Source organism: Netta rufina (assembly GCF_964035555.1).
Source record: "Netta rufina genome assembly, chromosome: 4".
Taxonomy (NCBI): domain Eukaryota; kingdom Metazoa; phylum Chordata; class Aves; order Anseriformes; family Anatidae; genus Netta; species Netta rufina.
Window position 1 is genome coordinate 21381794 of NC_140127.1, and position 17414 is coordinate 21399207.

At 38.7% G+C, this 17414-nt stretch overlaps 1 protein-coding gene across 4 annotated transcripts in view; it reads right to left on the bottom strand.

Annotated features, from left to right (window-relative positions):
• TENM3 (teneurin transmembrane protein 3) overlaps window positions 1-17414 on the bottom strand; it is a 430195-nt gene that overhangs the window by 69252 nt on the left and 343529 nt on the right. For all 4 annotated transcript variants that reach the window (XM_084286636.1, XM_084286635.1, XM_084286634.1 and 1 more), the window contains 4 exons: window positions 17012-17113; window positions 16658-16852; window positions 15053-15253; window positions 11976-12161 (listed from right to left, as the gene is read on the bottom strand). In XM_084286636.1, the coding sequence (XP_084142762.1) occupies window positions 11976-12161; window positions 15053-15253; window positions 16658-16852; window positions 17012-17113 (684 nt within the window). The remainder of the gene's footprint in view (window positions 1-11975; window positions 12162-15052; window positions 15254-16657; window positions 16853-17011; window positions 17114-17414) is intronic.

Here is a 17414-nt window from a genome sequence, read left to right on the forward strand (position 1 = left end):
TTTTTTCATAAGTTACCACAATTAACATTTGAGGAGGAAAAAAAAATTGAGGAGGACAGATGGATGAATGAAAGATAGAGCACAAGATGGGTTTAAAGCAGCAGGCTCCTACTTTTGATACATGAAACACAGCAGGTTTTATGTTCCCTCCTTACTTTTAGGAAACAGACATCAGATGCAGTTGTGTTAAAGGGACAAATACATAAAACAAAACCGCATAGGACTGGTCCACTGCAGTCTACCAAATCCAGCCACCTGCACATGAGGTGATGGGACATTGCAGACCATTGTAGCAGGGACAAGCAAAGCCGAGTCACCAATGGCAGATTCAATTCCATATTTTTGCTGCGGACAAGATCTCCCAGCAGAGCCCATATGGGCTCACTTTCAAAATCTGTCCTTTTCTAAAACTGTGCTGGACAGTGGACCCTTTCTGACAACTACTGTGTGTCACTTGCTATTGACCCTCAACTTTGTGTATCCGAGGTACGAAAGGCATTTCCAGCCATAGAATTTCCTCCAGTTTGGTTGAACGGGAAAAAATTCTTCCTGAGATGAAGGAGGAAGGTGAGGAGCTGCATAGACCCAGAGAAGACACAATCACTGCTACAACTACAGAGGTGGAAACTTTCTAGTCCCTGTTGCTTGAAGAAAGTGTCAGCTGTCCACTGCACAGTTTGTTTGTTTGTTTTTTCTATAATGATAGGGTTAAAGGGAGACAAAGGAAGAAGATGAAAACATCAATTATAGAACATTAGAATGGCAGCAGCAAAGTAAGTACCTTTTCACATAAACCACAAACAAAAAGTGATACAGCTGCATTTCAGGGTGGATCAAATTCTTCTCTTACTCATCCAGTATAATTCCCCTTGCTGCTACACAGCTGCTCTTAGAATAGTGCAGCAAGTGTGGAGGAAAAATCAAGTTTTTTCCATAAAATTGAAGCAATTAGGTCTACCTAGGGAATGCATCTGTCCACCAGTGAAACATTAAATGTCTCCACAACTATACAGATAGGTAACAAAATGGAACATAGGTAAAACCTCCTAGGCAACAGAAAACAGTCCTTGCAAATGGCCCGCCTCATACTATCACTTTTCAGAAAGACAATCTGCGTTAAAAAGAAAAAAAAAAAGGAAACCAGAAACTGCTTTTTGTGTGTGTGTCCAGGAGTCTTACAAGAAATCAGTACCAGACCATAAAACCTATAATGTGCAGAAACCAAGTTCTACATCCCAGTGTCCTTCTACCTGTGATCACTTGACATTAAGGGCAACATTAGAAACTACTCTGTGAACATGCAGCATCCTAGAATCATAAAGCAGGTGACCAAAAATAGCACAACTTTTTAGTGAGGTTTAACTAGCCATACTATCTTCCTTATGCTTATGGCCCTGAAACTGAAACAGGGATTAACCCAGTTCTGTGTGGAAATACAAAATACAAGCATTTTCCCTTCTGTGCAGAGAATTCTAGGTGGGATTTGGAGGATGGAGTATCTCTGCAGGTGCTCCTCTTTGTGATATTTTTAAACATCTGGCACATTTGGGTTATGTGAAGTCCTTAAAGAGTCTAATAAACTAGCCATAGACCAGACAATGTATGCGCAACAGTTTTCTTGCAGGGTTTAAGACTGTGAAATTTAAAGTTTTGGTATTATTTCAAGCAGGGACTTTCAAGAGGGAGTTAATATAGCTTCAAATGGAATAAAGAAAAACAAGTATAAAATTTGTACATTTTCTAGGACAGTCAAAATCCAAGAACACGTAAGTGGCAGTCAATATAAAATATAAATTGTATTATAAATGGGTGTAGATTTGCATATAAATATGTGGCAAATTAATGTGTTTTACAAAGAAGTGGTAACAGTCAGGCAAATTCACATTTAACATGTCATATTTCATAACCAGTCAGAACCCAGACCTATTTTATTCTTTTTTTAAATTTAATGTCTCCCATTAGTCTCCTACCAGAGATGTAAGTCAGTGTCTTCCTTAGATTATTCATATGCTACTTCCTCTAGGTAAGAAAGAATAGCCACAGAATAAAAGTACATATTAAATCCATTTATCCCAATCAGTTCCTGTTTAAATCAGCATGAGTCACATACCCATTGATTTGATGTTCCTTAATTGATACTTATAGCACTGCATTATTCTGATTATTCCGTCATAAAGGATTATAACAGTGACATGTTTTTAAATACTGTATAGCAAATTTATATTTCTAGCAGTTTATGTTATTATTATTGTATTGGGTTTACATGGCAAGGTTTTGGTAGCAGGGGGCTGCAGGGGTGGCCTCTGTGAGCAGAGCATAGCGGCTGCCCCATGTCAGACCAGAGACAGCTCCAAAAGGGGCCCACCACTGGCCAGAGCTGACCCAGTGAGTGACACTGGTTGGGCCTCTAGGAGAGCAGATTTCGGAAAGGGAAGAAAACTGTGTAACAGCAGCTGGGAGAGAGGAGTGAGAACCAGCCCTGCAGACCCCAAGGGCAGTGCAGAAAGAGGGCAGGAGGTGGAGCTCCCCTGCTGCCCGTGGGGAATCCGTGCTGGAGCAGTTTGCTCCTGGGGGATGGACCCCGTGGGACCGAGCTGTGTGGGAGCAGTTCTTGAAGAGCTGCTGCCTGTGGGCAGCCCCCCAGGCTCATTTCGGGAAGGCCGGCATCCCGTGGGAGGGACCCCATGTGGAGCAGGGGCAGGGTGTGACTGTGAAGGAGTGGTGGAGACCAAGTATTAGGGACTGACCGTAACCCCCATTCCCCTGTGCCACTCAGGGGGAGGAGGCAGAAGAGTGTGGATGGGGGGAAGGTGTTTCTAGTTTGCTTTTAGTTTCTCACTGTTCTACTCCATTATTAGCAATAAGCAATACATTAATCTCCCTGTGCTAAATCTGTTTATCATGTCCCGGTACTTGGTAAACAATTCCCTGTCCTTATGTCAACCTCTGAGCCCTTTTCTATTGTATTTTCTAACCCAGCTCCTTTGTGGAGGGTGAGTGAGAGCGCTGCGGTGGAGCTCAGTTATCCAACAGTGTGAAGCTGCCACACCCCTTCACAAGACATTTTCACCCACCATAATCTTTGTAATCTACACACTAAACTACAACATACCACGTATTTTTTGTAGCATATAATAGCCCATTACAGCATCAACTCAACAGCTCCACAGGAGTCATGAGTTACTTTGCAGCAAGAGCAGAATTTGACCTCATAGCACTGCTAGATGTAAAAATACAAAAGAATGTGACCAAAGCCATGTCATTCATAGTCTGCCCAAATTAAAAACTTTTATTTTTTGCTTCCTCTACCCTGAAAGTGCGAGCAGCACCCCTGTGTCCTCTCCCCTAACACCAGCAGCTGCCTCCCTTCTTTGTTACATTACAGCCTCTCCCTCCTAAAGAAAACAGCAGAAATTTGAGAGAGCTAAAAGAGGAAAAATTAATTTTTATACCCTTCTTCCTTCATCAGTGTACAGAACTGACAGCCCTCCTTCAGCACTCCATGTAGTTATATTTTTATTACAATGTATTTGATACTATATATGTTGTTTCTTTTCTAATCATCATGACAATGACAGAAGGGCCAACTGAGTGTTGCCTCATGGCCTCCCAGCTTTGTGTTTTTGATTTTGTTACTGATGTTCTTTTAACCTGTCTTTTGGGCAGCTGAAAGTTCTCAGGTCTTACGGACACAAAATGAATTTAAAAAAAAAAGAAAGGGCGAAAAAAAGAAATTCCATTCTGTGACATTACATTTTTTCACGGTGAGTGACAGGGAAGCTTTGATGAGCCACCTACACTTCTGCCATTTGTGCTAACGAAGTGTTATGAACATTATAGCTGACTCCCTGCACAGCCAAGCAGTAGCAGGGGATGAGGCACACTGCTTTCTCAGTGCTTTCACAGGCACTTGCCAACAGAAGAGAAACTCTTGAGAGCTTCATTGCAAACTTTAGGGAGAATGCAGTTTGTCTGAACCAAGTTTTTTGTGTTTGTTTCGGGGGAACTGGTCCAAAAAACATTTGACTGCTCTGTCCTAACCACTCTAACCTACTCAAGTCTCAGTCTGTAGTTCCTTATTCTGGTTCACTTCTCCTAGCAGCGCACCTCGAAGAACGTCCCTCTCATGTCCACCCAGCCACAGCTTAACTACCCTGGCAATTAAAACATCTTTCAAATGTAATAAAAAATTATCCCTTGTATTTAAACCCAGTACTTCTTATCCTGTCCATAGCAGACTTAGGGAAAGATGTATTGATTCCTTTATGCAACTGCTTTTATTCTCTAAGGCTAACTAAAAAAAGCCATGCATCCATATGAAATTTCCGAGGAGGTCCATACAGCTACCAGAAAACTTACAGGAGGCCACAATTCACTACAATTTTAAAGCCACTGTTCTAGCCTGTCTGCGGAGCAGCTCACTCATGTCAAATTCATGATTCACTACAGTCTTTTCTGAGTCTCTTCTACCTGGTGAGCTGCTTCCTAACGTGACTTTGTGCAGTTGATTATTCTGACTTAAGCACAAAACCTTGCATTCATCGAATTGCACCTATTTTTCTGCAAATCCTGTTCTATTTGTTAAAATAATTTTAAATTCTTGTCCCGTCTTCCAAAGTGCTTGGGGGCAGCAGGCTTTGGTATCATTTGCAAATATAATTCTCTCTATTCATCACCTAACAGTACTGAAAGCACATGTTCTTCCAGTGTATGCAACTCATGGTCGTCATCCTTTTTCTGAGTTTGTAAGAACCTTGTCTTAGACGTACCATATGTTCAGAGAGTTGCTGCCAATAGAGGAGGATTACAAACACTTTCATTTTGAGACTCTTACTCCTAAATTTCCATCTTGCCCTTCTTGTAAAGGGGAACACATGGTTGGAATAATGGTTTCCGGCAATTTTCTTTGTTTTCCTCTCTAGGTAGGCCAAAACATAATTCTCAACCCAAAATCATACCTTCATCATTTCTGCGCTTTTCTCCAACGTCTACATAGTCCTAGTGCATAAGTCTTTGCAGGGAGAATTGAATTCACTGCAATTTATCCCTTGCCAAAACCGCAACAGTTCCTCACAGCAACCTTCCACGGGCTTTTACATTCACAGGCACCGAAGCCCACTATCCTCTAGATTTTTTGTTCTGGAGGCAATCCCAATCTTACTTTAAAACAAGACTTCTTATCATTAGTATTGGAAACCACAACTCTTAGAATAAAAGGTTTAGTTGCTTTTAAGGCTATAATAGACATTGTAAGTTTGGTACATGTTTTCTAACATGTTCATGAGCAGTGTATTTCTCTATTTAACATCGATTTAACTGAAAAAGGATTTAGAAGAAAGGGTATATGCCATTAAGGATTTCAAACTGTCTCACACTTTAAGGATGAAAAAGTTCAAATACCTGTTTGAGACCTCTAACAAACTCTCAAAGAGCTTCTACAGACAGATGCACGTATAATCTGATGCATAGCGTAACAACTGCATGAAAGTTAAATTTGGCTTGAAAACATATTAGGGCATGGAACAGGACAGGATGGGATGGGAAGAATTACTGTTTCCATCTTTCTTTCTGACTAGAGATACTTTCAGAATGTGTCTGACCAGCAGGTAGCTAGTTATACAACTTACAATAGCACTCACTTTCTGGCCACTTCAACTGAATTAAGCTTTGCAGCACACTTTAAAATTCTTCTTATCTCAGAGGATACTGCTGTTTTCTGAAAATGTGCCTAACTTGAACTTCACATGTGGTCCTCATTTAAATGCAAATCAACCAATTAGCAATTTAAAGTATGGTAACAGATAATTTGTATTTGAGATACTTGGTCTTGGAATGTGTTAAGGCCTGAACAAATAATTCACTTTGTTTTACAGTTTCAGATACGCGGGCACTATCTTCAAGTTAGCTGGTAATGGAGTATTTTAATAGTTACAAAGCATGTAAATTATTTTGCATATTCAAGATTTGGCCTGGAAAATTAATAACATACTCTTCAGGCACAGGGAAGATGAAAACCACATTTGCACTAAATTCCATGAAATATTGTTAAACTGTGGTTATCAGTCCTCTGGGTGCCAAGAAAGTTATCTTCTCTTTTCTATTAAGTTTTTGCATTGATGGTACAGGTATAAATAGTGTAGTGAAATCCTGACTCCAGTGAGGTCAGGTTTTTTTGAGACATTAATTTTGAAAGTAGGATTTCACTCACAATTATTGTGTGCCCTAATTGATATTGATGTAATTAGTTTTGAATCTCTGGCAGATTTTATTTGAAAATAAAAGGTTTGAATGGCAAAGGATATACCTTCCTTCAGATCTTAATTTAAGGTGAAATTTGCACTGAGTGTAATTCCATGAATTCTACACTAAGGAAACAGACACATTGAGGAATTTTGATAATTATAGAATGTATTAATACAGCAGTATTTATTCTATTTTGAATGAAAACATTTTCTTCTGATCAAAATTTTAAAATCTCAAAAGAATCTTAATGTTTATGAAGAATTCTTGGCATGAAGACATTAAGGCACATTTTGCCTAACACAAACATTAAAACACTATGAAATGTGAGTATACTTGGTAATTTAAACTCTGTAGAAAAGTAGAACATACTTGCCATATTAGCATCAGTACTGAGATAAGGATGGTCATCATAATATATGTTGCTTTCCCTCTAACCTGCAAAAGGTGGGGAACATCAAGCAAACCCTCAAAATGCTCCATAATTTTGTTTGTCAAACTCATACTGCAAAGATATATGGTGTAATGATATATAGGTAAACCAAGTTTTCTATGAGGACTTCTTTTAATTAACAGGAGCAAAACATTTGTCCTGACTTGCTCTCTGATGTTATAAAAGGATGAAGTGTCATTTCCATGCAGTCTTATTTGAAATCTGTAATACAAGGAGACCTAAGCTAAACACATGTTGAAGAAAGCAGGTGCAGATCACATGGTTTAGGGAAGGAGAACACTTTTTAAAGTAAGCATTCCTCAGTGCTAGGAATACCTCTGAGCTGCTCATGGTCACATAGAAAAACAGCATGCAAATACCTTCGTGTTTGTTCATACTCACAAAATCTTTTTTCCCATTAACTAGGGCAGAGTCTGTACTAATGGAAATGAGCTTACAAGAGCATGCTCCAGATTTCTTTTTTCTGTAGTTCTGAAAATCTAAGCTGGATGACTTCCCTGGTTTTCTAGTTAAGATAGCTGAAACTAGAAAGCTCTTGCTAAAGAAAATTCATTTTTTTTTGTTTGATTGATTTTAACATTATTTAATGCAGAGAAAAGTTTAATTTAATCATTTTTCTGACCCTTGTTATTTTTTTCTCAACTTCTTTTAGGGAAAATTCTTAGATGCTAAAACATTTTGATCCCAGTTTCCAAGGGAATACAAACATATTACAAGCTGTACTCTTCTACAGCAGACCATCATTGGATGTGAATTTCAGTTCTGTGTACCAGGTAAGGTAGCATCACACAGCACTCTAAAGTAGCTTGAATACCACTACGCTAACTTTAGCCCTCCTGAGGGATTAATATCAATGCTTAATGACATTAATCCACATTTAGATCACTTACGTTTAATGACTTGCTTTCCATGCATACATATATAAACATTAATTTTGGATGGAAAGATAATCGTTCAACACGATAACAATTAAACAGCTGTAACCTGTCTCATGTGTTAAGTAATGGAGCTGCAGGCAAGCTCCATAAACAGATGGTCTTACCCACCCATGCTTAATGTTAAAGACTTTTTAAAAAAGAGGTGTTGACAAATCTGAACAAGAAGGCATAGTTTTAATGCAAATTGGCCAATTTGCAATTTAGATTACCCTAAAACTAATTTGGTCTATAGAAAAAATTAAGCTGCATTGTAAAACTGAGATGTTACACAGCACATGGATATAGCAGATTCCCCACCAACATAATTATTTACTAATTTCATTCAGCTAACAGAGTTTAATGGAAAAGCAGCTGGAAAAGTATTCATATTTATGGGCTTTCTAAGACAGTTACTTAATTTACTCATGGTACATAACAGTTATATCACAAAAAATAATGAGACGTGTGAAATATCTGTTCCAATCTCACAGAGCAACAACTAAGACAGGAGAGGGTCACTGAACTCATTGCAAGCCAGGATAGAAAGGAAACTAAAACATATTTTAGCACAACTGTGTTATAAAAACTTTATTACAGAGCAAATTTTCATCCAGGCTTTCACCTGGGCACCAGCTGTGCATGTGTGGTCTTGTATCACACTGAGATGCAGGTTAAGCTTCACAAAGTGAAACATGGACGCTGAATCCAAATCCATCAATGTTACTCCCAGACCAAATAAACAATTGACAGGTGATTTTCCATAGCTTTGCAATAAACTGTAGATTTAACCTGCTTTCACATGGATACAAGAAATGGTAAAATACTATGATTTTCTAGAGGGAAAAGACAGTAAGCAATTTAGATAGCCTTAAAATGGAACATGTATTTGTAATATATAGTGCCAGTGTTTAGTTCAATATTTTAAGGTGCTAAACAAAGCAATGAATCTTGAGTTTCTTTATTTCTCATTAGATTCATTTAATCACAACACTGTGTAGTGTTTTGCTGAACATCTTTGATGTAAATCTTTGCAAGTATGTGTTCAGAGCAAAGAAAATGACTCACAGGTGTGGCCCACATTAGGTACGGTGCTTACGTCAGAGATACCCTTTGCTAGAGATGCACAACGGACCAGTGGGTGTCAGCAGCACACATCATGCTTACCACAGTAGTCAAAAAAACCTTGCCCACTTTACTACACACATTGCTTGAAAAACTTGGAAAAATCTAATTTATTTAGTCTATTCTGTTCTCTCTCACAAACCAAATGTACATAACATTAAATGTATATTAAAACCCATTTCCAGTCTTGTGATCCCTGGCCTTAGGGAAACGTTGATGTTTAACAAATGCATGCTGAGTAGCAGATGTCAAAATTTTGTCTGAACAAAAAAAGCAAACCTTTGCAATCATCTATTATTTTGCTTCTCAAAGTCCTGAAGTATCGGAATAAAAAGAAACAAATGGTCTCTGAAATTTTAGAGCAATTAGACTTTCCTTTGGCCAGATTTCCATTTGAGGATCTTGGGAATATAAACAAAAAACATAATAACTCAAAAAGCAATCAAGGGCGTAAAAGATTTTAGAGAAGAGTTCCACTACTATCTTCTTTATATTACAGCAGTAAGTTTATGTTTTTTTTTTTCTTTTCCTTTTTTCTGTCCTTTAATAAAAGTCAACTAAAAATACAAACAGTGGGATAACTGAAAATGAGACTGGACACACAGTCAACATTTAGAAATACATAAAAATTTTAAGTTGAGGTGCAGAAAGTTTTTACATTTGAAGTGGCATTCACGCCTCACAAAAAAAACACCATTATGTCTTTGATCCAAATGAGTTATGGACTTTGATGATTCAGTGAACATTCCAGTTAGCACCTCTGCACTTAATGCATACTTATCTACTGCATTCTGTGCGACCAGCTAGAGATCTGGTGGGCTATTCCTCTCCCCAAAAGTGAATAAAGTGCATTGGCCTAAAAATTTACAACTTCTTTGGAATGTTCCTTTCCCAAAGAAGTTGTAAATGCAGACCATTGCATTTTATGTGCCTTCCAGCTAATACCTGCATCAGACAAACAAATCTGTATTTCTAAAATTTTTCACACTACTGTAGCTAAACAGTTAATGACTCAGAAATAAGAAAGATGCCCTTATTTCAATGTTGGGGATATGAAGGCAGAGTGGGAGTCTTTCCTGTGCTCAACAGAAGTTAGATAAATATTCTGCTACCAAACTGGGAGTTGTAAATAACAGAAAAATGCTTGGGCTACAAATGGAGGGTGACATTAAAGAGCTGGTATGCATGGAGACACGTTCTGATGTCCTTAGTATTTTGAAATTTATTGCTTAGAGGGAGCTACTATATACTCTAGGACAGGTGAGAGAAAAGTAAATTGACTCTCCATTTACCAAGCTGAGGAAGCATCAATTTTTACTCCACTAAGTAGGAACAACTCTTGGAAATGAACAGTAAAATGACCTGGCTTCTCCATAGCACTGGGGTCCTGAAGAAAACAGCACTAGGAAAAATAAATATTAACAGCAGGCTACAGACTGTACCTCATTACATGTCTTCAAGGCTGTGAGGGTAATATAAACAAATCAAACTATTTTTATAGCAGCAGCCACAAAGTAAACACACATTTGAAGAATAAACAGGTGGGAAGACAAACCTACTTGGCCAGCACTGAGAAAAAACTTGTTTGTGCCTAATATGTTGGAAAAATTGTTCAAGAGCAGTTCATCCGTGTATAACTACAACCCTTGAAATGCTGCCAAGGTCAGTGAGACCAACAGCAGAGTGATCTGCTGAGTAATTGCTCGTTGGCAAGTTAAAGCGGTCAAGGGAAAGGTTTTATCCTACTTCTAAAGATTTACTTTATTTTATTGTTTAAAAAGCAGTTCTCTCCCCACCTCGCTACTCACTTTGTCAGCATGTTTTCTGGAAGCTCCTCAAAAATATTAACCCCATCAATTCTTCCCAGGGTCCTGCACAGTTGCATCTTGCCTTCCCTACCTCCCCCCGCCTCTACATCTGGGCACTCTCATTTGTAAACAAACAAACAAAAAAATCAATTGTGATTTCTTTAAAAATAACTCACAAATCAATCTTACTACTTCACACCTGACTCCCTTGTACAAAATGGAATTTTGACTTGTCTTTCTGGTGTAATGATGTGGGTATCAGTAATACAGCCAAAACAGACCTTCATTTTCCCTGCTCTCAAAGCTCAGGCCACTGTTTCCTGTGACTGCCACGTACAGCATCACTATCCTGCCTTCCAGCCAAGGCTACAGCTATTTGGGAATGTAGCTTGGGCCTTTTCTCTAGATACTCATGCCCCAGTGATGACTCAGTCATGCCCACACACTCCGAGTTACAGCCCTCCCAAAACATCCACAGAAGTTGAACTTCTCCAGCCTCTTTACAGCCTGTAGCAAAAGAAAATCACACAATATTCACATCCATCACCTCTACCACTATTAGACTTACTGTCCTATCTTGTGATTTTTTAGCTCTACGGCTATTCAAAATCAACTTAAAAATTATAAACTTTTGGACAACACTTCCTCCACTTTCTTCTGTCTCCTTAGTTCCCTTACCTACAGGAGTAATCTTCCATGCTAACGCACTGTCAAGCCCTGGGCAGTGGAGAGAATGTGCTGTGCATGGGTCATACATACTGTACATAACTGAGTAAGAAAAGCTCCATTAATAAAGGCACAATAATCTCCAAAGGTTTCCGCATGCTAGAACTAACTCAATTACAGCAACATAGAAGCTGTAATACGGATTACTTCTTCTCAATCTGCTGTACGGAACTGCTGTTATTTACATATAAAAACTGATATAATTCTTAAATAGAGCATTATGTTGACAAGAAAGTAATTTTGGGTAGTTAGATCACATATTACAAGGTGAAAGTGATGTTTTTGTGCATAGGCAAAATTCACTTTTCAGACCTTCTTCTCCGAGAAATAATAATAATAAAAGAAAAACAAAAGGAAGCTTCATTTCCGAAAGACATTAAGCTATCACATAAAAATAGAAAAGTATAAATTAAAGAAAATATTTATGGTTTAAAATAAGTGTAGGCTCCTCCTCGGCAAAAAGGCAGTTAAAGAGAAAAGATTGAAAAGGGAATTCTTTTCACAGCAAACTAGCTATGAAGAACTGATGAGCCATTATATAACCATTTCCTTTCTTAAAATATCAATTCCTTTACACAGACTGACAAGTGCAAATATTCTGTTTGAAGAAACAAGCATCAAAGTAATACGCTTCTTATTCAGACACAGCCAGCAGTGCTGGCTCTTTGAGTTCTGCACCAAGGACACATTAAAGCATAGCCAGCCTACCAATAGTACAGTGCTCTCCGTTCCATCCCTGGCTACATTCACACTTCCCGTCCTTGCAGGTGCCGTGCTCGGTGCAGCGGGGATGGCAGGCCCTCTGGTTGCAGGCTGCGCCCGTCCAGCCGTCCTCGCAGCGACACGTTCCACCCATGCAGACACCGTGCGTGCCACAGTCCACCGAACAGATTTCTGGATTTGAGAGGGGAACAGGGGAAAAAAGGAGGCAGAGAGTGCACACAGGAGAGAGAGGGCGCGCATTAATTAGCAGTACTAGATTTTAATTCAACATGTGAAGAACAAGAAAGGCAAAATCTTTGGTAATGAAATCAACGGAATTTACAGTGAAAGGCATTTCCAGGTAGGACCCAACACAATACGGAGCAGAGTTTTATCTCCATGTTAATACTTAGTTATCCACTAGACTTAGTGGTGCTTTAGCGTACACAGTTTTTCTGTTAGCTCTAAGTAAATTTTATTTACATTTTTTTGAGATCATGTACATCTTAAGAGCAGCCTTTTGTAACTTAGGTTATATGGCACTTAAACCTAGAGGTTACAACATACTTCTAGTGACTAAATGTACCACATACCTAGGTCATTGTACATTGTAAGCAAAAATCTACTATTAACGAAAGTACATTTTAACAAGGTTTCCCCTCCCTACCCTGCTCCCTGTTTTCTTTCAAAGTAAAAATGTGCCATTTCTGACACATTTTTTCATTATAAAGAATCAGCCTTACTGAGACAAATTAGTACTATGCTGACATACTGACACATCTGTTAAATATAAAAGATGATTCTCTTTTACATTCAGTAAATTTGTATCAGTGACAGCTATGAGCAGTCTGATTTAAATAATAGATTGTTAAAAAAATAAATCAACATACAGCAATTTAACTTGTCATTTACGTATAGTAACAGGATCTTGTAACTGATAGAATAATTGAAAAATATGTTAAGAGCCAAAGGTAGACAGAGGCCAAACAACGCATGTTAAGTCTCTGCTAATACAACATGATAATTTAGACTGCCAGATTTTGCATTTACAGTTTCAGTTCATTTAGTCAGACTCCAGAAAACCTTACTTCTGCTAAGCAGACAACAGAAAAAAAGAGAAGCTACAATACAGCCTGAGGGAATTCTTCGTTTCCTTGGCATACAGCTGGTTGTAACCACATAAGAGTATTGCTTCATAAGAGTACTGTATTTTGTTTTTGTTTTCTTGTAAAAGACAACAAACAGTTTAGTAATAAAAGGCTGAAATTATTTTCAACAGATTTCAGTGCATCAAAGGTTTCCAGTTTTCCACTCAATAAGGGTTTTTTTCCCCAGTAGAGGATAACTGCTGTGGAACATTAAACACAGTACCAAGGAGCTGTGACATTTCCCATATGAAACAGACCAGAATGTTTCTGGAGAAAGACATCTGTAATCCCCCCCCCTTCCTATACAGCATTTTATATCTACTTCGAATTAGATTTTTGATTAAGAGATCCAAGATGGTTTGATTAACTTTAGAGTCGCAAAACGTCAACGCAGCTCCAAAAAAGAAAGGTTTATTTCTCTTCAATCTAATCAATTTTTCATTAGGGTGAAGGTGTTTATCAGCTTTTAGCACACTAGCTTTGAGCAAGGTGCGTCAATCTTTGTAATGAACTTATTAATTAGAGTTAATTTAATTGAAGTGGAATTGAAGGGCTAATTAACGGACAAACTGCTGATGAAGATAGAGGAAAGCTCTGCTGATTTCAAACCTATAAACTCCTCTGATGGAAATAACTCATTCTTTTTTCTTCTAGCAGCTTAACAAAATGTTTATGGGAAAGATTTACTTCTTTAGTGTACCAGTTTGAAGGTCATTTTGCACAACTTCAGCAAATAATCTGTGTGTCTTTTTACAATGCTCTTTTGTGAGCTTGACACTTCTGAAGTATCTGAGATCAAAAATATTGCATTTATTATAACGACCAATCGTTCCTTGAAATGTAAGTAGAAAATGGAGGATAACTGAATAATCAAAAACAGTGTAATGGACACTGTATCAAGAAATAGAGGATCTGTGTTTTGCCTGAGAACTACAACAGATCTCTCACTAATACCCATTTTTAGTTCAAGAAAATGAGATTTTTTTTCTGCTAAACACATTTAATAGAAGACACTTTCTCTTCTCTCACTTCTTGAATGTTTGGAACTCTGTCCTGTCATTCTCATATACATAAAACATTATGGAGTATCACAGATCCTGGTCAGGAAGTACATTTACTTTAAAAAGATGGTTCCTCATAAAAAAAGTTATATTTATTCATAAGCTGGCACAGACCCAACTAGCCCATGTGTTCAGTTTTCATTAACAAAATCATCTGAGTTGTTAGATGAACTGTTTAAGACAAATACATGTCTCACAGTTAGACATGATTTGTCTCTTGATATGTGGCTACTAAACAATATTCTAAAAACTTATATTTGTCAAAAGGCTGCTGTCATAATTATAAATATTTAGATTCTACTTCCTGGGACAGAAACTTCAGTCATTTTCTCCTATTTCCTCTAAGCTCGAATTACACTTTTAATAAGTACAGTTTCAGACTTCAAGAAGTCCCATTTACTTCTTTACCTCTACCAGCTCCTTCTGCCCTGGCAGCCTGCACCTTTTCTCGAAAGCTGTTTAGGATTCATTCTTGCATTTGCATTGCCTTCAAACTGGTACATCTGAGCAAAGATTTCAAGAAAAACGTCTTCAATTAGCTAGACAGATTTTTTAAACGGACTCTCTAGCTTCACTGCTGTAGTTTCTAACTGGATGTATTAAGATGATACTTATATATATCGTACAAAGAAGATTCTGTAGTTACATGTGAGCTATCAGGAGAAAGTGGCTAACAGATAATAACAAAGCAATTTCCAAATACTTCAAATTCATCCGCAATTTTGAACCTTTGAATCAATTCACATCTCATGCTAACATCATCTGAAAGGCTTGCATCAGCTTGGCAGGTCCAGTGCTAACACAGTAATGTCATTAAAGTGATGCTATCCAGGACATCATCATTTTACAAAACATGAGTGCTTTTAACCCTTACCATTGGAGCAATCTGGACCTGTCCAGTTGGGGTCGCAGGTGCAGGTACCACTCTCTTGAAGGTAGGTGCCGTGGCCAGAGCACTGGTCCGGGCACATTGTCTTCAGGATTTCACAGTTGCTGCCCCCCCAGCCCGGGTTGCAGTGGCACTCGCCGTGGATGCACACACCATGACTGGAACAGGCTGGGTCCAAGCAATCCGCTGCAGGGAGAAGAGAAAGATTGGCTTAAACTTGTCATTTCTAACAACAATAATTACCTCTAGGTGCTCACGGCACTGTTGGGCTTAATCCACACGTTAAGACCTTGTGAAATATGCAGCGTTGCACTCCTCTTAAAAGTAAACATCAGTGGCTGAAGCTGACAAATTCACCTTTGCTTCACTGCAACGAGTGAGGAAAAGACAGGGCAGACCAAGGTATCTTGGTGCCAGCCTCCCTTCTCTGGCTACAAGCTAAATCACTCTTTATCATCATTATTGACTACGAGTCCTAGCCAATCTCTGTCAGCATACCCGCAATTTTCTTTGTAAAAAACATGTCACTTCCACACCACTTTCTGGTATTGTGAGATCTGTGCGTGCACATAACTGACTTCGAGACAGTCACAGGCTGCCATCGAGTTAACAAAGAACCTTTCAAGGTTTGCTAATTTTTCTGAATTACAACAACATTGGCTTCAGGTCTCGGGCTACTGATCTCTGTTTTGCCTAATCACAGCGTAACAACTGCCAGATTCCCTGCAACACTTGGTATCAACTGACCTGATCCACTGCTATGGAGTTTTGACAGCTCTACAGGACCCTCAATGTGTTTCAGAAATAAATGAGTTGCATACTCTCTATCCTTCTTAATTCACTTTAATGTGCTTTAGATGACGAGATTTAATTTAGCAATTTGACTCAATAAAATGTTACACTTGTAGGGTCAATGGTCTGAAAATTTAATTCCAGAGACTTAATTGCATTACTTTGTATGTGGAGATCAATAAAATCAATTTCATTGAGGAAGAAAATGGCACTTTTTACTCCCTAAAAAAATAGAATAGAAAATGAACTACATTTTGCAGCATACCAGAAAGAATATTATTATGCACATCTTTGGAATACAAAAATGATGTGTCGTTTTTCACAGTGATGCATTTGAATCAGCACTTTCCACAATGTGGTTGGTGGAAAAGATCACTAACAAAAGCAATACATTAATGATTTATTCTATACTGTGAAAATTCAGTAAGTATTCTTGAATTCCAACATCTATTTTTTGAGTGCTTTCTTCATACCCCCCAAAAAAAGTAAAAACTGGCAAAAAGATATCATTAGTGAGAACTTTCACATTTGATTACTTGAGGGTAAGTGAGGTATAATATTCTGTAGTGATACTAGTTCTTCCAAAACTTGATTTTTAGTATTCTAAACTGATTTTTGAAGAAATACCATGCGACAGACGTATTTCAGCATGTGTAAGATTTAACTATAAACAGGCTTCTTTCTCCTCCTGGTATTAGTGCATATGATCTAGACCCGGCAAAATCAATAGTGCTGGATGAGCCAGCTGGAAACCTGAGCAACAACAGCAGGTGCTGGGGTAAATATTTACTCGTTTACCTTCTTCACAGTTTTCTCCTTTATATCCGGAGTTGCAGGCACAAGAGCCCATGATGCAAATGCCTCGGCCCCCACACTGGGGATCAATGCACTGCGTTGCAGGCACGTCGCACTCGGTGCCCTTCCAGCCACTGTAGCACAGGCAGCGTCCCTTGGAGTACTGCCCATTGCCGCTGCACAGGACCGGGCAGGCTGCTGTGGAATAAAGCACGACGGAGATTCAAATCGAGTTTTTTCATCAACGCTTCATAAACAAGAACATCTATGAAGCCTGTCACATGCCAATTTCTTTCCTAATGTATTTGTTTTCATGCTTGCTTAGACTGACTTGGGGAGAGGATTGGACTGAGGTACCTCTTGAACAGTCGGGGCCCAGAAAGCCAGGAAAACAATGGCAGGATCCAGAAACGCACTCGCCGTTACCATGGCAATTCCGGGGGCATTCCACCACAGACTCTGCAGGAAAAAAAGCAGGATCACTCACCGGCCCCACTGCGCAACAGCGCCTTCCACGCGAACCGCTGCTGACTGACAGCATGCCCCGGTTCTCGGGGAAGGGTTAATGGCCGCTTTGTTTGAGGAGCATGCATAGCTGTTATTTTCTATAGCTGCTGCCTGTAATATCTCATGACTTTACACGCCAACAGGAAGGCTCCAATTATAATGGTACAAGAAGATGAGCTCTATACTCAAAATACAGCTCTGTGCTGCTTAACAAAGACTTGACGACGGCGTACTCCTTTCAAGCACTGCTTTA